Source organism: Scyliorhinus torazame, chromosome 13 (assembly GCF_047496885.1).
Source record: "Scyliorhinus torazame isolate Kashiwa2021f chromosome 13, sScyTor2.1, whole genome shotgun sequence".
NCBI classification, from domain to species: Eukaryota; Metazoa; Chordata; class Chondrichthyes; order Carcharhiniformes; family Scyliorhinidae; genus Scyliorhinus; species Scyliorhinus torazame.
In genome coordinates, this window is record NC_092719.1 from 45199067 (window position 1) to 45217284 (window position 18218).

The window sequence follows — 18218 nt, forward strand, 5'->3', positions numbered from 1 at the left end:
TTCCTTCATTGCATATATCAGCCAAAGTGTGCTTTACAGGCACAAAGCAATATCTCTGGTAGAATTTTCTGGCAGGCTGTTTGCATTGTGACCCGAGTTTCTTTTTAAATTATCTAGTCACAGGAAGTGGGTGCCTCTGACAATTATTGTCCATCCCTAAATGCACTTGAGATGGTGATGAGCCAACTAAGTGACTCATCAGGCCATTTCGGTGGGCAGTGCAGAGATAATCACATTGCCGTAGCTCAGGAGTCACAAATATGCCAACCTGGCTAAGGATGGAAGATTTCCTTCCCTAAATAGACATTAAGCAAACCAGCTAAGATTTTTTACAACGATCTGGTAGTCTCATGGTCATTTTTGGTACAGGTTCTTTTCCATTCCACATTTATTTACTTGATTAATAATTAACCAACTTAGAATTCGTCTCGGGATCATTAGTTTCGTCCATTGGATGATCAGTCCACTAATATAACCATTGCACCACCATTCTCCTCATGTTGATCAGTTTCCCTGTTCAATTGAAGCACCCACAGCAAACCTTCCATAGCACACTGAATATATGTGCCCCTTTGATAGTATTTAGTGGCATGAGGGTACTAGCGGGTGTCAACCCTCTCAGGAGCAATTTAGCCTGCCTTCACACCAGTGTTGCTCCCTCTCAAGTAAACAGTGATAATATCCTCTTGACACAATTGCAATGGGAGTAGAAAAAATGCACTAGTACAAAGAGTCACAAAGGATTTTAAAGCGTATCAAAGGCATGGAAGAAAAGGAAAAAATACTCAGCAACAGCCAGACAATACTGCGATTTCAATAATAATATCCGCTCTCCCGACGGAGCACAACAGCCTATTGTTCTGCATGCCCAGTTTTATAAAGGTTGGTAAATGAAAGTGCAAACTGGCAGGAACATCCACTGTTTGACATATTCACATGCTGCACCACTTTATTCACACTGGCGTCCAAATGCATTTCCCTCATCAATGCAAGTATTGATTTGAAATGGAGGTAATATGAGCAGTAGACAACTTCCTAATTAACAGGATCAAAAAAGAAATTCCCATTGGAAAATGTATACAGTATCTTTCATACAATTCCCATAAATTTAATACCAGGCAATGCCATCAGTGCTGGAGTGTCACAAACATGGTTAAGTAACAATTCTGAAAAGAGAAATCTTAATAATGAAACTCAAGGATCATAGTTTCAAATTGTCCCCAAAAATGTAAGTGGAATATGAACAATAATTGCAGAGAGAGAATTTTACAAGTGATACATCGATCTCCAAATTCAGGGATTAATGATACGGTACGAACAAACCTTGAAAATACAAAATTTGGAATGAGGGAAAATACTGGAAATGTCCAACAGGTAAGTTGGCATGGAGGAGAATGAAAATGTTTGGTTGATGATAATCAGGTTTAAAATCAGAAGCCAGAGTAGATGTTGTGACTAAATCAGAATTTCCATTTTATAATGTCCATTTTAAAAGCTCTAATCTCCAGCTAACAAAGATCTGACAATCACAACAACAAAAAAGTACATTCACAAAGGTCAACTGAAAACGGTTTAGATTTTAAATCTTTAGATACGAGACTCAGTGCTACTTTATAAAGATCATGTATCAAGATTAAAAACTTTTTAACCTTCCGGATACACTTACTGATATCAAAAGCAATACAAAAGTGTTTTTTAAAAATTGACACATTAGTTCCCATACAAAAGGACAGAAGCTAAATATCTGTGACACAACGAAGTGAGCAAAGAGCACTGTGACCCAAGGAGTTTAAAATGGAAACAGGCCAGTAACTGGTTATTTTTTTGTCATGTAAACAAATCGTATTGGCAACATGTTTAACTTGCTGGTTGAAAAATAACTTCTTCCTCATTAATAAACGGCAATGCTTTTCAAAATATGCCCACAGATGTTTGTACAAGATAAACTAATGTGCTGAGCGGTGCATCAAAGGTCTTCATGAGGAGCGACATCTGCTAAAGCTTCTGGCTCAACCACATTTTGCTCTTCAGAGTCCTTCGTTTGTACTGTAGAAAACATAAGAACAGTTATCAAATGGAAGCCTCCACTGTCAATGTTGGGTCATGGCTCGGTCTGGTAATTGATTTCTTTATATAGCCATTGGAGGTCATTCTGACTTTGTGATATAATGTAACTCGAATGACAGAAAACTGGCAGTCCATTTTACATCTCTCGTTTAATTTTTTTTATTTCCATTGGCTTTGAGGGCTAAATATAATCCAATTTTTCTTCTAAGTATAGGTTAATTCTTTGTAACCAGATACAGATGGTAAATGCCATCATTTTAAAACAAATGTAATGCCTTTTTGCATCAATGCCATCCATTATGGTAACCTGGCCAAAAATAGCATGATCTTGATTAAAAATTATATAAAGTGTGCAAGGCCCCAAAACTCCTGGCAGGGTTGTGCATGCAGCTGGTATATAAAGGATGCACACTGACTGCAAGCAGGGCCTTGCAATATTTACCTATTTAAAATATGCCACCAGGGCAGCTCTTTACTGGTTGACAAGAGTCACACTCTGCTGAGCTAAATTGTCTTAAAACACGGTGTTCTTGATCAACCCCAACTCCCTTCCACCTTCACTACTCTACAGTATGATTGCGGGACTGGGAACAGATGGCAGCACTACTTCTGACAACAAACAGAAGATGCAAGTGGACTTGCTGTAGGCAGATATAGACCAGCTATTTTGTTTAGCAGAGGACAGAAGAAGCGAGACAGCTTGCACACATCTGGTGCAAGCCAATGATAATGCTTTGCAGGACTTTCCATAGCCCTTCCTTTAGGAAGCTATGACTGTGTGATGAATGTAGAAATTGCTATATATTGTATTTTGAATCTATTATAATACCATTTTTAAAAGCCTGGGTTAAAGATATAAATTTGTTGCAGCAATATTTTTAAAAACCTGGTTTAAAATACATACAGGCAGTATGTCTGCTGAAGCTGTAATTAGAGAGTGGTAAAGGGTGAGGTCATAGTTCATTCCAACCACTCACTTGATTGCAGATAAAGGTTTCATGGGATATTGTTATGATTGCTGGAGATACCCTGGAGAGCAGATAATCTCTGAGGGAGTGCTACTGACTTGTAGCTAAGCAAGTCATGTGACATCTTTGTGGGATACACTGATGTAATTAATGGAAGAAGCAAGGCTTATCTGTAGTTTTTTGGTTTGCCACAGGATGAGACTGACAAAAGGATTTTAAGTCGGACAGCAGTTTTTCAAAATGCTGCTAGGTTGAGCAGTTGGGCTCTGCTCTTGTAAGCGTTTCTCTCTCTCTCCAAAGGTCTGCACAGCCAAGCAAGTAAACGTGTTTTGTTAACTTTATTTATAAATGGCATTTGAACTGTACTGGGTTGCTTAATTTGAGTTAGTAGCAGTATAGATAGTAAGTTAAAGTTTTTCCTTGTGTATTGTAAAGCTTTTTCTTTGATGTTAATGTGGTTAATTCTGTGTTTAAATTATAACAGAAAAGATGGCTACTGGTCAAAGTCATCATCTCTGGGGTGAAATATCCTTTCCTCACAGTTTTACAAATCAAAAAAAATTGTTTGGGGTTTTCATCCGTTACCCTAACAAATGTTGGGGTCTGGTCTCCTAACAGGTGGTCAAATCAAACTAAGGTTCACAATCAAAACAACTACGCACAGGCAAATTTTCGTTACAATTTCTTGAAGTGGTTCTGCAATGTAAAGGTATTAAGTCGAGTAGGTATTAAGAGGAGTTGATTCTATGACGAGTCGAAAAAAAACGCTGGACTCGAATCGGGTTTGCATGCAAACTGGGAGAAATGTAATTGTAATTGCTGCTCCTCTCTTTAATGACACGGTTAGAACTTTTACTTCTTATTACTTACCCACGCAAAAAATACAGGGGGTTCGATCTATACAACCTGGGACTCAAATTTAAATGAACAGAATTCAATTCTACATTTTGTATCCAAGTGGAAGAATAAAGTTTGATGTCAAGCATTAATCTCACCTTTTTCCTGCTCTGACGCCTACATATTATGATCTAAAAAAAGCAAATGCACGACAAATAACTTGAGTGAAAATACCCGTCAATGGTACCTGGCATGGTCAGGATTCAGAATAGCAGGAATATACAACAGTGGTTTAAACCAGAAGATTAAAAAAATTAAACGAGTTAACTATTTATTAGCTTTCCCAAAGTTTTTGAACCTTAAAAGTTTTTGACATTGCAAATTTTAGAAAGCAGTATTTTTAAACACGGTTTGATTTAGGACAGGTATTTTAACTCTATTTACTTTATGAAGCAGTTTGCTCACTTAGCTGCAGAGTTAGACAACATCGCCAACTATTCCAAGTGGAATTTTAAACTTATCAAGCATACCTGGTACTTTTATTTCTACACAGGCCCCATCTTGGTCTTCATAGCCTTCAGTGCAGACGCATTTAAAGCTACCTTCAGTATTGACACAATCTTCATTTTCACGCGTACACACTTTATCAGGCAGGCTGCATTCATTTATATCTAATCATGGAAAAATTGAACAAAATTGAAAACATGGTAAGACTAAAGGAAGTCCAGTGCACAATGGGAACCAACTTTAAAATTAGCCAACTACAGGATTCGCGCATCTCTCCTATTCCCCTCAACTGAGTGGGGTTCAGCTCTTAAACAGATTTAGTTTCATACTGCATCCTCTTTTCTGTCATGTGTGACAACATGTTGAATTGATGTAAGATTATTTAAACTGAACAGGACTTAAAAAATTTGGATTTAGAGCATCATTAATCAAAGTCAGTCTTGACAAAGCTAATTTATTTGGCACGCTTCCCATTCCTGTGTATGGGGTGTAAAAAAAACATAGGCCTAAATCTTTCAGTCCCAGCAGCTGTGGGAATTGTGCTGGATGGGACGGTCAATATAACGGACAAGCCAACGGTCTATTGACCTCGGGCAGAAATTTCTGGTCCCAGGGTGGGTGGAATCAGAAAATGCCACCAATTGAAAGTTGTGGGGAAGGTAGCATATCACTTTATAGGTCCAAGAGGCTCTGCTTTGGAATAGGATAGGACTTTGGTTCACACAAAGAGAAATTCTCAATCTATGATAAGTTTATGGAATGCGGTCAAGCAAATATTAAATGCTTACCTACAGGCAATGTTCGGATGAAAATCAGAGTCGGCCTGATGCCGACTTTCATATAACCAGTTAGGAATAGGTTTTTCCTCAGCCAAAGAAAATATACATCAATGGAGAAATCGTATAGAACAAAAATGTAGACAATATCATCACTTATGAGTTTTGATGCTAAATATGTGGACAGGTATTTCATGTTCCCCATGGAGTTCCAGGGAGTCACTAGCTGGCATCTTTCTTTTCCACAACCGATACTGCCCGCAGGATATGTGACACACCGCAGGCTCCTTTTTTGAGGGGTCTTCACAGGGTGGATATGAAAAGGATGGTTTCTCTTGTGGAAGAATCTGGAACTACAGTCACTGTTTAAAAATAAGGAGTCGCCCATTTTAACCAGATAAGGTGAAATTCATTCCATAGTGTTGAGAGCGTCTTTGGAACTCTCTTCCTGAAAAGGTGGTGGAAGCAGAGTCTTAGAATATCTATAAGGTAGAGGTGGATAGAACCTTGGTCAGCAAGGGGGAGAGAGGTTATCAGGGATAGGCAAGATGTAGATTTGAGCCATGATCTTATTAAATGGCAGAGCGGGCTCGAGGGGCTGAATGGCCTACTCCTGTTCTTTGTTTGTATGTTCCTATTTTCCTAATTCAACAAGGTATTAATAGGAAAAGGAACTGGGGTACGGCAAAAATATTTTAACAGCTTATACATTTCAGAATCTCAGAACAGATTGAAGTGAGAAGAGGTAAGCTAGTAAACAAAGTCTCATAATATTAATTGTATTGAAAGGCCACCTAACTTGAAATAATAGCCACTAAAATTGATTCAGCTTCTGGCCTATAGCTAATTTGGATCATTAACTAGGTAGCAGTGGATGAGCTTAGGTCCATCAGCTTATTTGTAGAAAATATCTTTGCTACATTCATTAATTTTGTCCACTGATTTTAATTTTAGTGAATCATGTTATGCTGCATAAGATGTGTTATGCTCTCAGACAACACACATGGTACACACACCCTCCTTTCTGGCTCCGTTCTCAATTTTCAAATATTCTGCTTAATATAACCAATTTAAAATTAAGATTGAGTGGATCTCTACATTTATGAAATGATACAAAAAAACAACAGACAGTTCTGAAGAGTCAAATGTTCACTCATGTTTCTTTCCCCACAGATGCTGCCAGACCTGCTGGGCTTTTCCACCATTTTCCTCTTTTTACTTCAGATTTACAGCATCTTCAGTATTTTGCTTTTACTGTAGGTTGCGAAGATAAGATTGGAGAAGTTGGGACTGTTTTTGTTCAAGAGAAGGCCGAGAGGGGATTTGCTAGGGGTATTCAAATCATGAGCGATCTGACAGAGTAGATAGGAAGAAACCTTTCTCACTCCTGAAAGGATCAAGTATGAGAGGCACAGTTTTAAAGTAAATGGTAAGAGAAGCAAACGTAACAGGAGGTAAAAAAATTTCACACAGCGAGTGGTGAAGGTCTGGAATGCACTGCTTAAGAGGTTGTGGTGGAGGCAAGTTTAACTGAAGCATTCAAAATGGAATCGGAAAGTTACCTAAAAAGGAAGAATTTAGAGGGTTACAGGAAGAAGGTGGGAGAATGGCAAGGGAGTTGCTCAGAGAGATGGTGCAGATACAATGGGATAAAAGGTTTCCTTCTGTGCTGTAACATTTGTGTCTGTGTTTAGATTAGGACACAAGTGTTCGGTCCTAGATCACCAGCAAGAGAGATTCCAGCATCTGCTACACAAATGATTCTAAGCTGACCTCACCAGCCAGAAGAACATTCCATACCTATGCACTTTTGCTCCTCCATTGTGTACCCAGTTGTACAGTTGATACATTCTTCTGGACCTCCTCCAGTACAAGCATCGCAGGCAGCATGACAGGCTGAAGAGTATGGAAATTAAAGTTAAACTGGCAGAATATTACTAGATCAACTTATTTTAAATGTCGACCTGTAGACCTCTAACAGCATACATTCATGGAACTGCTTACTATGGATCTTATATTTAAAACAGAATCCACTTGACCAATTCATCCACAAAGGGGAATAAAAGCAGCTCCCCCTTTTAAAACTATATTCTTACAGTTCAGTTTGCAGGCAGTGATTTGAAAGATTATGATCAGTTGAATGCTCTTGCATTAGGACAGAGTGTCTAACTTTACTGCCCCAAGGATCACATGTAACTCCAAAGTTTTTACAAACTGAACTTTGAAGAACAGGTAACCCAACTCAATCTGCATATATAGATGTTTTATTCTGTGTGCCTGAAGCTTTGGAAGGTCTTGGTTTTAGCCTGTGGCCACATCTGTGTTGTGTATCTCAGATATGAAGATAGTATGAAAGTGATGTCTCTGGTAGTCAAATAGCTTCTAGAATCTTTTATTTATCAAGTACAATTTTAAAATGGTCATTCCACCACTTCTCTGGAGTTTACTTCTAAGTTAAAGTGGGAGATCTTATGAACCCCTGCATTGTCCGAGGCCCCGGATATGCAACCTGTAAAAAAACAAGCGCTTTTGGGCACCCGAGGTTCCCAATTGCTGCACATTTTTCCGTATACAACAATACTTCTCCGTACATTTGATTTTGATTAGCAAGTTCTTTCAAAATAATCTTCTGGGAGCGGCTGCACTTTCACGCGCTCCAATTTTTAAAAAAAAAATCCTGATGTGTAAAATTGGTGTTAAATTTGGGGGATGAGGATGTCGAGTCAAGTCTGGAAAGTCCTTGCTTGATTGCGGTGGTTGGGGAAGCTGGGTTGGTGCCTAGTTTTCAGTGGCGGTTTCACTGGTGAGAGAACCTACACTTCAGCAATGCCATTGATGACGAGATGATGCCTGCCATTGTGAGTGAAATTCTGGACAATGGTTTTGGCTCCCCGGCACAGGTTATTGGTGCTCATGCTGATGAACTGTGAGATATCCTAAAGAGAATGGATGAAGCGAAGAAGAGAATCCTGCCAGTTGACAAAGCGGTTTCCCTGGTGGAGGCTCATCTTCAGTCCTTGGAAATCCTGCTGCATTTTATGTCGAACATCCTGGTTGATTTGGGAAGATGGGGCCGGAGTAATATTAGTGCATCTCGTCTCCCAAGGGGAGCTCGGAATTAAATCCAGGCCGAGTTTGATACCTAGCTGCCATGCTTTCATAGCCTCCATCTGGAGGTTGTGAGTTTGATGGAGCACATTGTATCTGCTCTTCGAGGCCTGGGGTCAGTCGAAGACTCTGACCACCGATCTTATGTTGTCTTGTCCTCTACGTTCGTTGAGAAGCGTTGGAGGCTGCTGGGTCTTTGCTACCTGCCGGGACTTACGTTTCTCTTTATCGGGGCTTCGGGACGATGACATGGCCGATGTACGAAGGCTTCGGTTAAACTCTGGATGGATCTTGCTCAATGGTCCTGTCATGGCTTTGGTCTTTCCAAGGTCTGTGGATGGTTATATTATCCTGCAGCTCATCATTAATCCTGAACTTTGTTCCCTTGTGATTATACCTCTGATTTTGTGTTATTGCCTTTTACACCGACAAGCGTACATCATATGAGCACAGGGGTGTTTGTTGCCTGTTATCCTGCGAAAATCATGCTGAGTTGGTTGTATGACATGAGGGATGTGCATACCTGTTTTTGTTGTGCTACAATCTTTGCTTTTACACTCAGCGAGTTCATTTTTTGGTACTCAACACTTTATTCAGAGATGAGTTGTGCCACAGTTGGGTGATGGATGGTTTGGCATAGAGGTGGTTGGTATGGTTTTATCCTGTGCAGTATCCTATTGTGCTGTTATGCTCCTGGTATCCTTTTTGCAAAAGTATACATTGTTACATCATGTCTGACGTCTATTGTTTAATCCTAGTGTTCTGCTCTCTCTGGGGTTTCCTTTCTTTATTTGGGTAGATGAGCTGCTGATACAGGCTGCGATTTGTTATATTTAATCTAGAGGGTTTCCCTTATCTTATTGGGAGGACAGTTGCATCTCCCTCCAGGATATCCAGGTGAATTGACGATTCTTCTTCTTCTTGTCGGTGGAGTTTCCTTGGTGGAAAACAGTTTAAGGTTTCTAGTGATGGCAGGGCCTGAATGGTATCTCTGATTTGGCTGGAGAGGAGTAAGGTCTGTTGTGTAGCGGGTCTTGGCAGGGTGCAAGAATCCTTGGCTTACTGGCTCCTGTATACAAGAGTGTACACTGCCAAGGCACACCTTGTACCAATGGTGGTATCCTGTTGTTCCTCTTTTTCTGGGCTATCCTTTCATTGCTTGGAGGTCTTGGGAGGCTGAGTTAGGTTCTGATTGGTTGTATTTTACCCCATTGGTTGTATTTTACCCCATAAGAGATCATGTATTGTGTAGCTTTCGCTTTGTTGCACGATGGAGGAGGGCATGCACCATAGTGCAATGTGCTCATGACTTTATCCCAAAATCCTCCACCCTTTTTCGATTCTTTTTATCCTTTCATTTTCCATATTAAAAAGGAAAAAACGACTACAACCTGAACCAATTATAAGAATATTTACTGATCTTCTCTGTATGTATATGATCACACTACACTGTACTAGATTTTGAGGATTTGTTGCGTCTTGTGATTAAATGTAAAATATCACCTTAGAACTAAATGTTTGGGGTTTTTTGTTTTGGGTTAAACAAATTGTTAACTGGCTCCTGCAAAATGTACAGGCAGGTCTCATAACAGAGAAAAATACATTATAATGTGTCATTGGTGCCTCTGTATAACTGGAGGTGGGGTGCATGCCTGAACAGGGCATGAAAATCGTAACCTATAATTTTGTTGGCTGTGTGAGCAATTGCTACACGTGAAGATGTGCACAATTTTACCACATTTTTATGGTTGTTTCCTCTTCTCCCTCATTCTCTAGCTTATCCGGTCATTGCGTTTTCCTTGTATAAACCAAGTTTAATGATTAAGCTGAATGAATTGTGTTGGTGTTCGCCTGTCTTTTTCTTTATTCATGTATGGAGAAGCACTTATGCTATCCTGTACCAGTTTTGAGAGTTTGTTGCATTATTTGTAAAAATGGAAAAACTCTTAATAAAAATATCTAATAGAAAAAAATCTTTAGGTGTTTGTGTTTTGGTTCACTAATATCTGCCCTCGCTTTAGAACGTTGATTCCTTACAATAAAAAAAGACATCACTGCAGGCTCAACTTGCAATTCTTCCAATGCAAACATAAACAGCAATGTCCATTAGCTACTTGACACTGTAACCACAGCTCATTTCCTCCTCAGATATCCAAAATGTTGCATTTCCAGAATGGGTAGGGAAACATGAGCGAGAACCATAGGAAATTATCCTTTCCCTTGCCCAGTTCAGAGCTGTCCTGACCAATTGTTGCACTCCATTGCTTTTTGACCTAGAACAACCAATTCAATACTCAACAAGGGCTGAGACAAATAAAGACCTTTCTGCTTTGGTGCCTTTTTTCATTCCTGTTTTTGAACTCAACAAAAAGTCAATTAATTGTTGGAACTGCTTCCAAAGAAATATTATTAAAACCGCACATACATTTTGAGATCCTGTTTAGTGTAGACTGTGTATTCATGCTGGCCATAGGTGAGGGCCGTTCTGTACATTTTAGGAGTGGTTTTCAGCTGCTTTCATCCATGTGGAACTTGTAAAGCTACTAGTGAACTTCACAGAATCATAGAATCCTTACATAGAACATTACAGCGCAGTACAGGCCCTTCGGCCCTCGATGTTGCGCCGACCTGTGAAGCCACTCTAAAGCCCATCTACACTATTCCCTTATTGTCCATATGTCTATCCAATGACCATTTGAATGTCCTTAGTGTTGGCGAGTCCACTACTGTTGCAGGCAGGGTATTCCACGCCCTTATTACTCTCTGAGTAAAGAACCTACCTCTGACATGTCTTATATCTATCTCCCCTCAATTTAAAGGTATGTCCCCTCGTGCTAGACATCACCATCCGAGGAAAAAGGCTCTCACTATCCACCCTATTCAATCCTCTGATCATCTTGTGTGCCTCAATTAAGTCACCTCTTAACCTTCTTCTCTCGAACGAAAACAGCCTCAAGTCCCTCAGCCTTTCCTCATAAGATCTTCCCTCCATACCAGGCAACATTCTGGTAAATCTCCTCTGCACCCTTTCCAATGCTTCCACATCCTTCCGATAATGCGGCGACCAGAATTACACGCAATACTCCAAATGCGGCCGCACCAGAGTGTTGTATAGCTGCAACATGACCTCATGGCTCCTAAACTCAATCCCTCTACCAATGAAAGTTAACACACCGTACGCCTTCTTAACAATCCTCTCAACCTGGGTGGCAACTTTCAGGGATCTATGTACATGGACACCGAGACTGCCAAGAATCTTACCATTAGCCCAGTACTCAGTCTTCCTGTTATTCCTTCCAAAATGAATCACCTCACACTTTTCTGCATTAAACTCCATTTGCTACCTCTCAGCCCAGCGCTGCAGCTTATCTATGTCCCTCTGTAACTTGTAACATCCTTCCGCACTGTCCACAACTCCACCGACTTTAGTGTCATCTGCAAATTTACTCACCCATCCTTCTACGCCCTCCTCCAGGTCATTTATAAAAATGACAAAAAGCAGTGGCCCCAAAACAGATCCTTGTGGTACACCACTAGTAACTGGACTCCAGTCTGAACATTTCCCATCAACCACCACCCTTTGTCTACTTCCAGCTAGCCAATTTCTGATCCAAACTGTTAAGTCACCCTGAATCCCATGCCTCCGTATTTTCTGCAGTAGCCTACCATGGGGAACCTTATCAAACGCTTTACTGAAATCCATATACACCACGTCAACAGCTTTATCCTCATCCACCTGTTTGGTCACCTTCTCAAAGAACTCAATAAGGTTTGTGAGGCACGACCTACCCTTCACAAAACCGTGTTGACTATCTCTAATCAAATTATTCCTTTCCAGATGATTATACATCCTATCTCTTATAAACCTTTCCAAGATTTTTCCCACAACAGAAGTAAGGCTCACTGGTCTATAGTTACCGGGGTTATCTCTGCTCCCCTTCTTGAACAAAGGGACAACATTTGCTATCCTCCAGTCTTCTGGCACTATTCCTGTAGACAAAGATGACTTAAAGATCAAGGCCAAATGCTCAGCAATCTCCTCCCTAGCTTCCCAGAGAATCCTAGGATAAATCCCATCAGGCCCAGGTGACTTATCTATTTTCACACTTTCCAGAATTGCTAACACCTCCTCCTTATGAACCTCAAGCCCTTCTAGTCTAGTAGCCTGAATCTCAGTATTCTCCTCGACAACATTGTCTTTTTCCTGTGTGAATACTGACAAAAAATATTTATTTAGCACCTCTCCTATCTCCTCGGACTCCAAGCACAACTTCCCACTACTGTCCTTGACTGGCCCTACTCTTACCCTAGTCATTTGTTTATTCCTGACATATCTATAGAAAGCTTTAGGGTTATCCTTGATCCTACCTGCCAAAGACTTCTCATGTCCCCTCCTGGCTCTTCTTAGCTCTCTCTTAGAATCATAGAAGAATCATAGAAGTTTACAGCATGGAAACAGGCCCTTCGGCCCAACCAGTTTATGCCGCCCAGTTTTTACCATTAAGCTAGTCCCAGTTGCCCGCACTTGGCCCATAACCCTCTATACCCATCTTACCCATGTAACTATCTAAATGCTTTTTAAAAGACACAATTGTACCCGCCTCTACTACTGCCTCTGGCAGCCCATTCCAGACACTCACTACCCTCTGAGTGAAGAAATTGCCCCTCTGGGCCCTTCTGAATCTCTCCCCTCTCACCTTAAACCTATGCCCTCTAGTTTTAGACTCCCCTACCTTTGGGAAAATATGTTGACTATCTACCTTATCTATGCCCCTCATTATTTTATAGACCTCTATAAGATCACCCCTAAGCCTCCTACGCTCCAGGGAAAAAAGTCCCAGTCTATCCAGCCTCTCCTTATAACTCAAACCATCAAGTCCCGGCAACATCCTAGTAAATCTTTTCTGCACTCTTTCTAGTTTAATAATATCCTTTCTATAATAGGGTGACCAGAACTGCACACAGTATTCCAAGTGTGGCCGTACCAATGTCTTGTACAACTTCAACAAGACGTCCCAACTCCTGTATTCAATGTTCTGACCAATGAAACCAAGCATGCCGAATGCCTTCTTCACCACCCTGTCCACCTGCGACTCCACCTTCAAGGAGCTATGAACCTGTACTCCTAGATCTCTTTGTTCTATAACTCTCCCCAACGCCATACCATTAATTGAGTAGGTCCTGGCCTGATTCGATCTGCCAAAATGCATCACCTCACATTTATCTAAATTAAACTCCATCAGCCATTCGTCGGCCCACTGGCCTAATTGATCAAGATCCCGTTGCAATCCTAGATAACCTTCTTCACTATCCACTGTGCCACCAATCTTGGTGTCATCTGCAAACTTACTAACCATGCCTCCTAAATTCTCATCCAAATCATTAATATAAATCACAAATAACAGTGGACCCAGCACCGATCCCTGAGGCACACCACTGGTCTCAGGCCTCCAGTTTGAAAAACAACCCTCTACAACCACCCTCTGCCTTCTGTCGTCCAGCCAATTTTGAATCCAATTGGCAACCTCACCCTGGATCCCGTGAGCTTTAACCTTCTGCAACAACCTACCGTGCGGTACCTTGTCAAAGGCTTTGCTAAAGTCCATGTAGACAACGTCTACATGGACTTTAGGTCCTTCCTAGCTAACTTGTAACTCTCGAGCGCCCTAACTGAACCTTCATGTCTCATCTTTACATAAGTCTCCTTCTTCCTCTTGACAAGTGTTTCGACTGCTTTAGTAAACCACGGTTCCCTCACTCGACCACTTCCTCCCTGCCTGACAGGTACATACTTATCAAGGACACGCAGTAGCTGTTCCTTGAACAAGCTCCACATTTCCATTGTGCCCATCCCCTGCAGTTTTCCTCTCCATCCGATGTATCCTAAGTCTTGCCTCATCGCATCATAATTACCTTTCCCCCAGATATAACTCTTGCCCTGCGGTATATACCTATCCCTTTCCATCACTAAAGTAAACGTAATCGAATTGTGATCACTATCACCAAAGTGCTCACCTACCTCCAAATCTAACACCTGTCCTGGTTCATTACCCAGTACCAAATCCAATATGGCCTCGCCACTCGTTGGCCTATCTACATACTGTGTCAGGAAACCCTCCTGCACACATTGGACAAAAACGGACCCTTCTAATGTACTCGAACTATAGCGTTTCCCGTCAATATTTGGAAAGTTAAAGTCCCCCATAACAACTACCCTGTTGCTTTCGCTCCTATCCAGAATCATCTTTGCAATCCTCTCCTCTATACCTCTGGAACTTTTCAGAGGCCTATAGAAAACCCCTAACAGGGTGACCGCTCCTTTCCTGTTTCTAACTTCAGCCCATACTACCTCAGTAGACGAGTCCTCATCAAACGTCCTTTCTGCCACCGTAATACTGTCCTTGACTAACAATGCCACCCCTCCCTCTCTTTTACCACCTTCCCTGAGCTTACTGAAATATCTAAATCCCGGCACCTGCAACAACCATTCCTGTCCTTGCTCTATCCATGTCTCCAAAATGGCCACAACACGAAGTCCCAGGTACCAACCTATGCCGCAAGTTCCCTTGTTACTGTTCCGCAAGTTACAGTGCAGAAAGGAGGCCATTTGGCTCTTCAAGTCTGCACTGATCCTCTGAAAGAGCACCCTACCTAGGTCCACTTCCCCCCATCCTATCCCCGTAACCCACCTAATCTGCACATCCCTGGATACGAAGGGCCAATTATTTAATCTGCACAGTTTTGGACAATTTGAAGGAACCTAAAAAGATCGACTTAAATCAAACAATGAAGTGACATGCATAAATGTTTTGAAAACAGTATAAACAGGTATTAGTTTCTTTTAAATATTCTCAATTGTTTGGAAAGCTGTTCTGGGAGAGAGGGGTTCTGAAATCTGTAGAGAGGGGATGGGAGAGGATTTCATGCATTCATCATGGTGGTGGTCTTTTGTTGCTAACTCCGCCTCCCGTTTGAAATGGTTCATATTACAGTAGGAGGTAGTCCTGCTGTCAAAGGCGTGCTGGTTTGCCGCTTTCAATTTCCAATCTTTATATGCACAGCCTGCTTTGAACAATACCAATGGAGTGAAATTGTTAGTCTTTGTAGGTTATCAGTGCAGATACCTGAAAATGTATATTTGCTTTTGTGGGTCTCGTGAAATGAAGGTTAAAATGAACAGACATACCTTCACAGGAGTAGGACCCTTCTGTGTTTGAACAGTACTCATGTTGTTTGCAAGGTAAAGTTTCTGCTGCACACTCATCGACATCTACAATAAGTGGAAAGGTTCAGTTATATAGTAGAGAGAAGAGCAAACAATCTTTGTAATCTAAAACTTGACAATTTAGCCCACGCCAGGGTGCAAAATCTGGGCCCAATTGCGTAACACTAATATTACAAACAGGCGAACAGGGTACTTTGTGGCATAGAACAAAAGTCTTAGTTGCTGCCAAGAATGCTTTTGAAACGTTTTTGGACATCGTCAATCCTAGCAGGAGCACGTTTACAGCAGAACTGCTGCCAGCTGCCATTAGATTTTCAATCTTACTCAGAGAGACAAAAAAAATTTAGAAAATGCTAAAACTTAATGATAACTTTACACTGCACCAGTGTCAGTCGCGTTTTAAGGCCCATTGCTGAAACAGACAATTTTTGACTCATGTGTGCTGGATCCCAACAATAGGTATCCAACGTGGAAAAATGTTCTGTTTTATACCTCGACTGCCATTACAAAATATTTCATTATCAAACCCATTAAGGTAGTCTCAGAGTATCGCCATCACACATGATAAGTGAACATTGGACTGTGTGGGGCAGAGAGAAGGAAGGAGAACTGTACAACACAAAATGTATTACTAGACGGCCTGACAATTGATAAATCATATTTTTTGAAGAATGTCCCAGATAAATTGACCACAACTAGGTAGAGGTAGATTTTTAGGATTCTTGGGGAAAAAAAAAATCTCCGAATGGAAGTTGTGGAATTAAGCTGAACAGAAAATTATAAGGGGGGGGGGGATGAGGAGCCAGATAAAAATCATGAAACAAGAGTGCACATTGGAGGCATTATATGTTATGCGTGTGCATGCACGCATCCTTGAGGAGGTGGTGTGGAAAAGGAAGAAGGTCAATAAGCATTAGCTCAAAGCTTTTCATCTTGCACTCATCAGGGGGTTCATAGGAAATTGCCCCAACAGTAAAATGGGAACCACAAGTTATATTGCACTCTTCCCATGCAGTATAAATTGTTGTTCCTGTTTATTTTGATAATTTTTTGCAAGCTATCCTGACAAAAAGCTTTGATAGCATCTTTCTTTTTTCAGAAATACTTAATAATAAAAAATTCTTTAAATACCGTGGATGCTGCAAAACAGCTGCAAGCCAAATCAAACTTAGAATCACAGAATCACTACAGTGCAGAAGGAGGCCATTTGGCCCATTGATCGGCACCAACTCTCTGAAAAAGCACACCTGACCTCGGCCCATGCCCCCACCCCATCCCTGCAACCCAGTAAACCCACCTAAGGGGCAATTTAGCATGGCTAATCCACCTAACCTGCACACCTTTTGACTGTGGGAGGAAACCGGGGCACCTGGAGGAAACCCACGCACACACGGGGAGAATATGCAAACTCCAGAAGGTCGGAATCAAACTCCGGTCTCTGGGCCTGTGAGGCAGCAGTTCTAACGAGTGTGCTGCCAAACAGGAAAAGCAGTGAGCATAAAGAAATGCAAAAAATCATTGCATCAGCCATACAATTGGGCAGACGCTTGGATGAAGTATGATGAATAGGATAATTTCTATTTCTTACGGGTTTTTAAGTAATAGTTATGCGTTCATGGTATATTGGAGTGCTCTCCCATTACAAGAGTTCGACATCGAGAGTAACAGCTCATCAATAAATGCCTTTGTTTAAGAATCCAATCAAGTCAAAAGACTGAGCTGCTTTGGGCTGAATTGAAGGCCTCGTGCCAAACAATCTTAATTCAAACAAAACAATCTCATCAGATAAGAGGAACAAGCATCCAGAAAGTCTATCTCTGAAGACAACCTTGGTGGTGATTTGAATAGGATAGCAAAGAAAATTAAAATTTTAGAAACAGCAAATGACTCACAGGACTTAAAATCGCCAGTGTTAAGCATAAGCATACTGGAATTTTTTTAAAATTTAAAGTGCCCAATTCAGGGGAAATTTAGCGTGGCCAATCCACCTACCCTGCACATCCTTGGGTTGTGAGGCTGAGACTAATGCAGACATGGAGTGAATGTGCAAACTCCACAGAGACGGTGACCTGGGGCTGGGATTGAACCCGGGTCCACAGCGCCGTGAGGCAGCAGTGCTAATCACTGCGCTACTGTGCCGCACAGCATAATGGAATGTTCACAGTTCTGTAGTTTAGAGGCTCTGAAATCAAAGTTTAAACAATGGCTTTGCAAGTCCGTGATAGAATCCTTCACCTCACTTTAAAACCTTTTTTAAACTTCCAGCTATCTAGTGACTATTATTTGCTATTTGGCGAATGCTACGTTAAACTGAATAAAAGTACCCAATAAACACTTGCGAACACTTTATTTTATTATCATGATATATTATTTGAATTGCTTCGGACATTATTGAGCGAAGGATTACAATTTGGTACTTTGTCAGTACCTTCGCAAAGTGCATTCATGTCATCTGCTGGCAGAAATATGGTATTGCAGGCATTTTCCAAATGAAGTCTGTCCTGCTTAATAACTCTGTAGCATTAAGGAAAATGTGTTTATTCAGCACCAGTCCTGCAATATTTCCGAAACGCCAATAGTTGAAAAGGGGAAAAATGTATAATACTACTTTGGAATCCATTTTTTAAAAAGCCAAATTACTCGTGCATGAAACTATCCATCATAAAGCAACATTTACATTACTCACAGGATCAATTGACTGGAACAATTGGAAGCTTAGTGACTGAAACA

General features: G+C 41.0%; 1 protein-coding gene across 1 annotated transcript in view; it reads right to left on the reverse strand.

Annotated features, from left to right (window-relative positions):
* Positions 1-922: 922 nt before the first annotated feature.
* The window catches only part of creld2 (cysteine-rich with EGF-like domains 2), a 39081-nt gene continuing 21785 nt past the window's right edge, over positions 923-18218 (reverse strand). Inside the window, exons 8-11 of the mRNA XM_072471455.1 lie at positions 15450-15533; positions 6956-7051; positions 4403-4543; positions 923-2046 (exon numbers count right to left, since the gene is read on the reverse strand). Coding sequence (XP_072327556.1) covers positions 1967-2046; positions 4403-4543; positions 6956-7051; positions 15450-15533 — 401 coding nt within the window. The 3' untranslated portion in view covers positions 923-1966. The remainder of the gene's footprint in view (positions 2047-4402; positions 4544-6955; positions 7052-15449; positions 15534-18218) is intronic.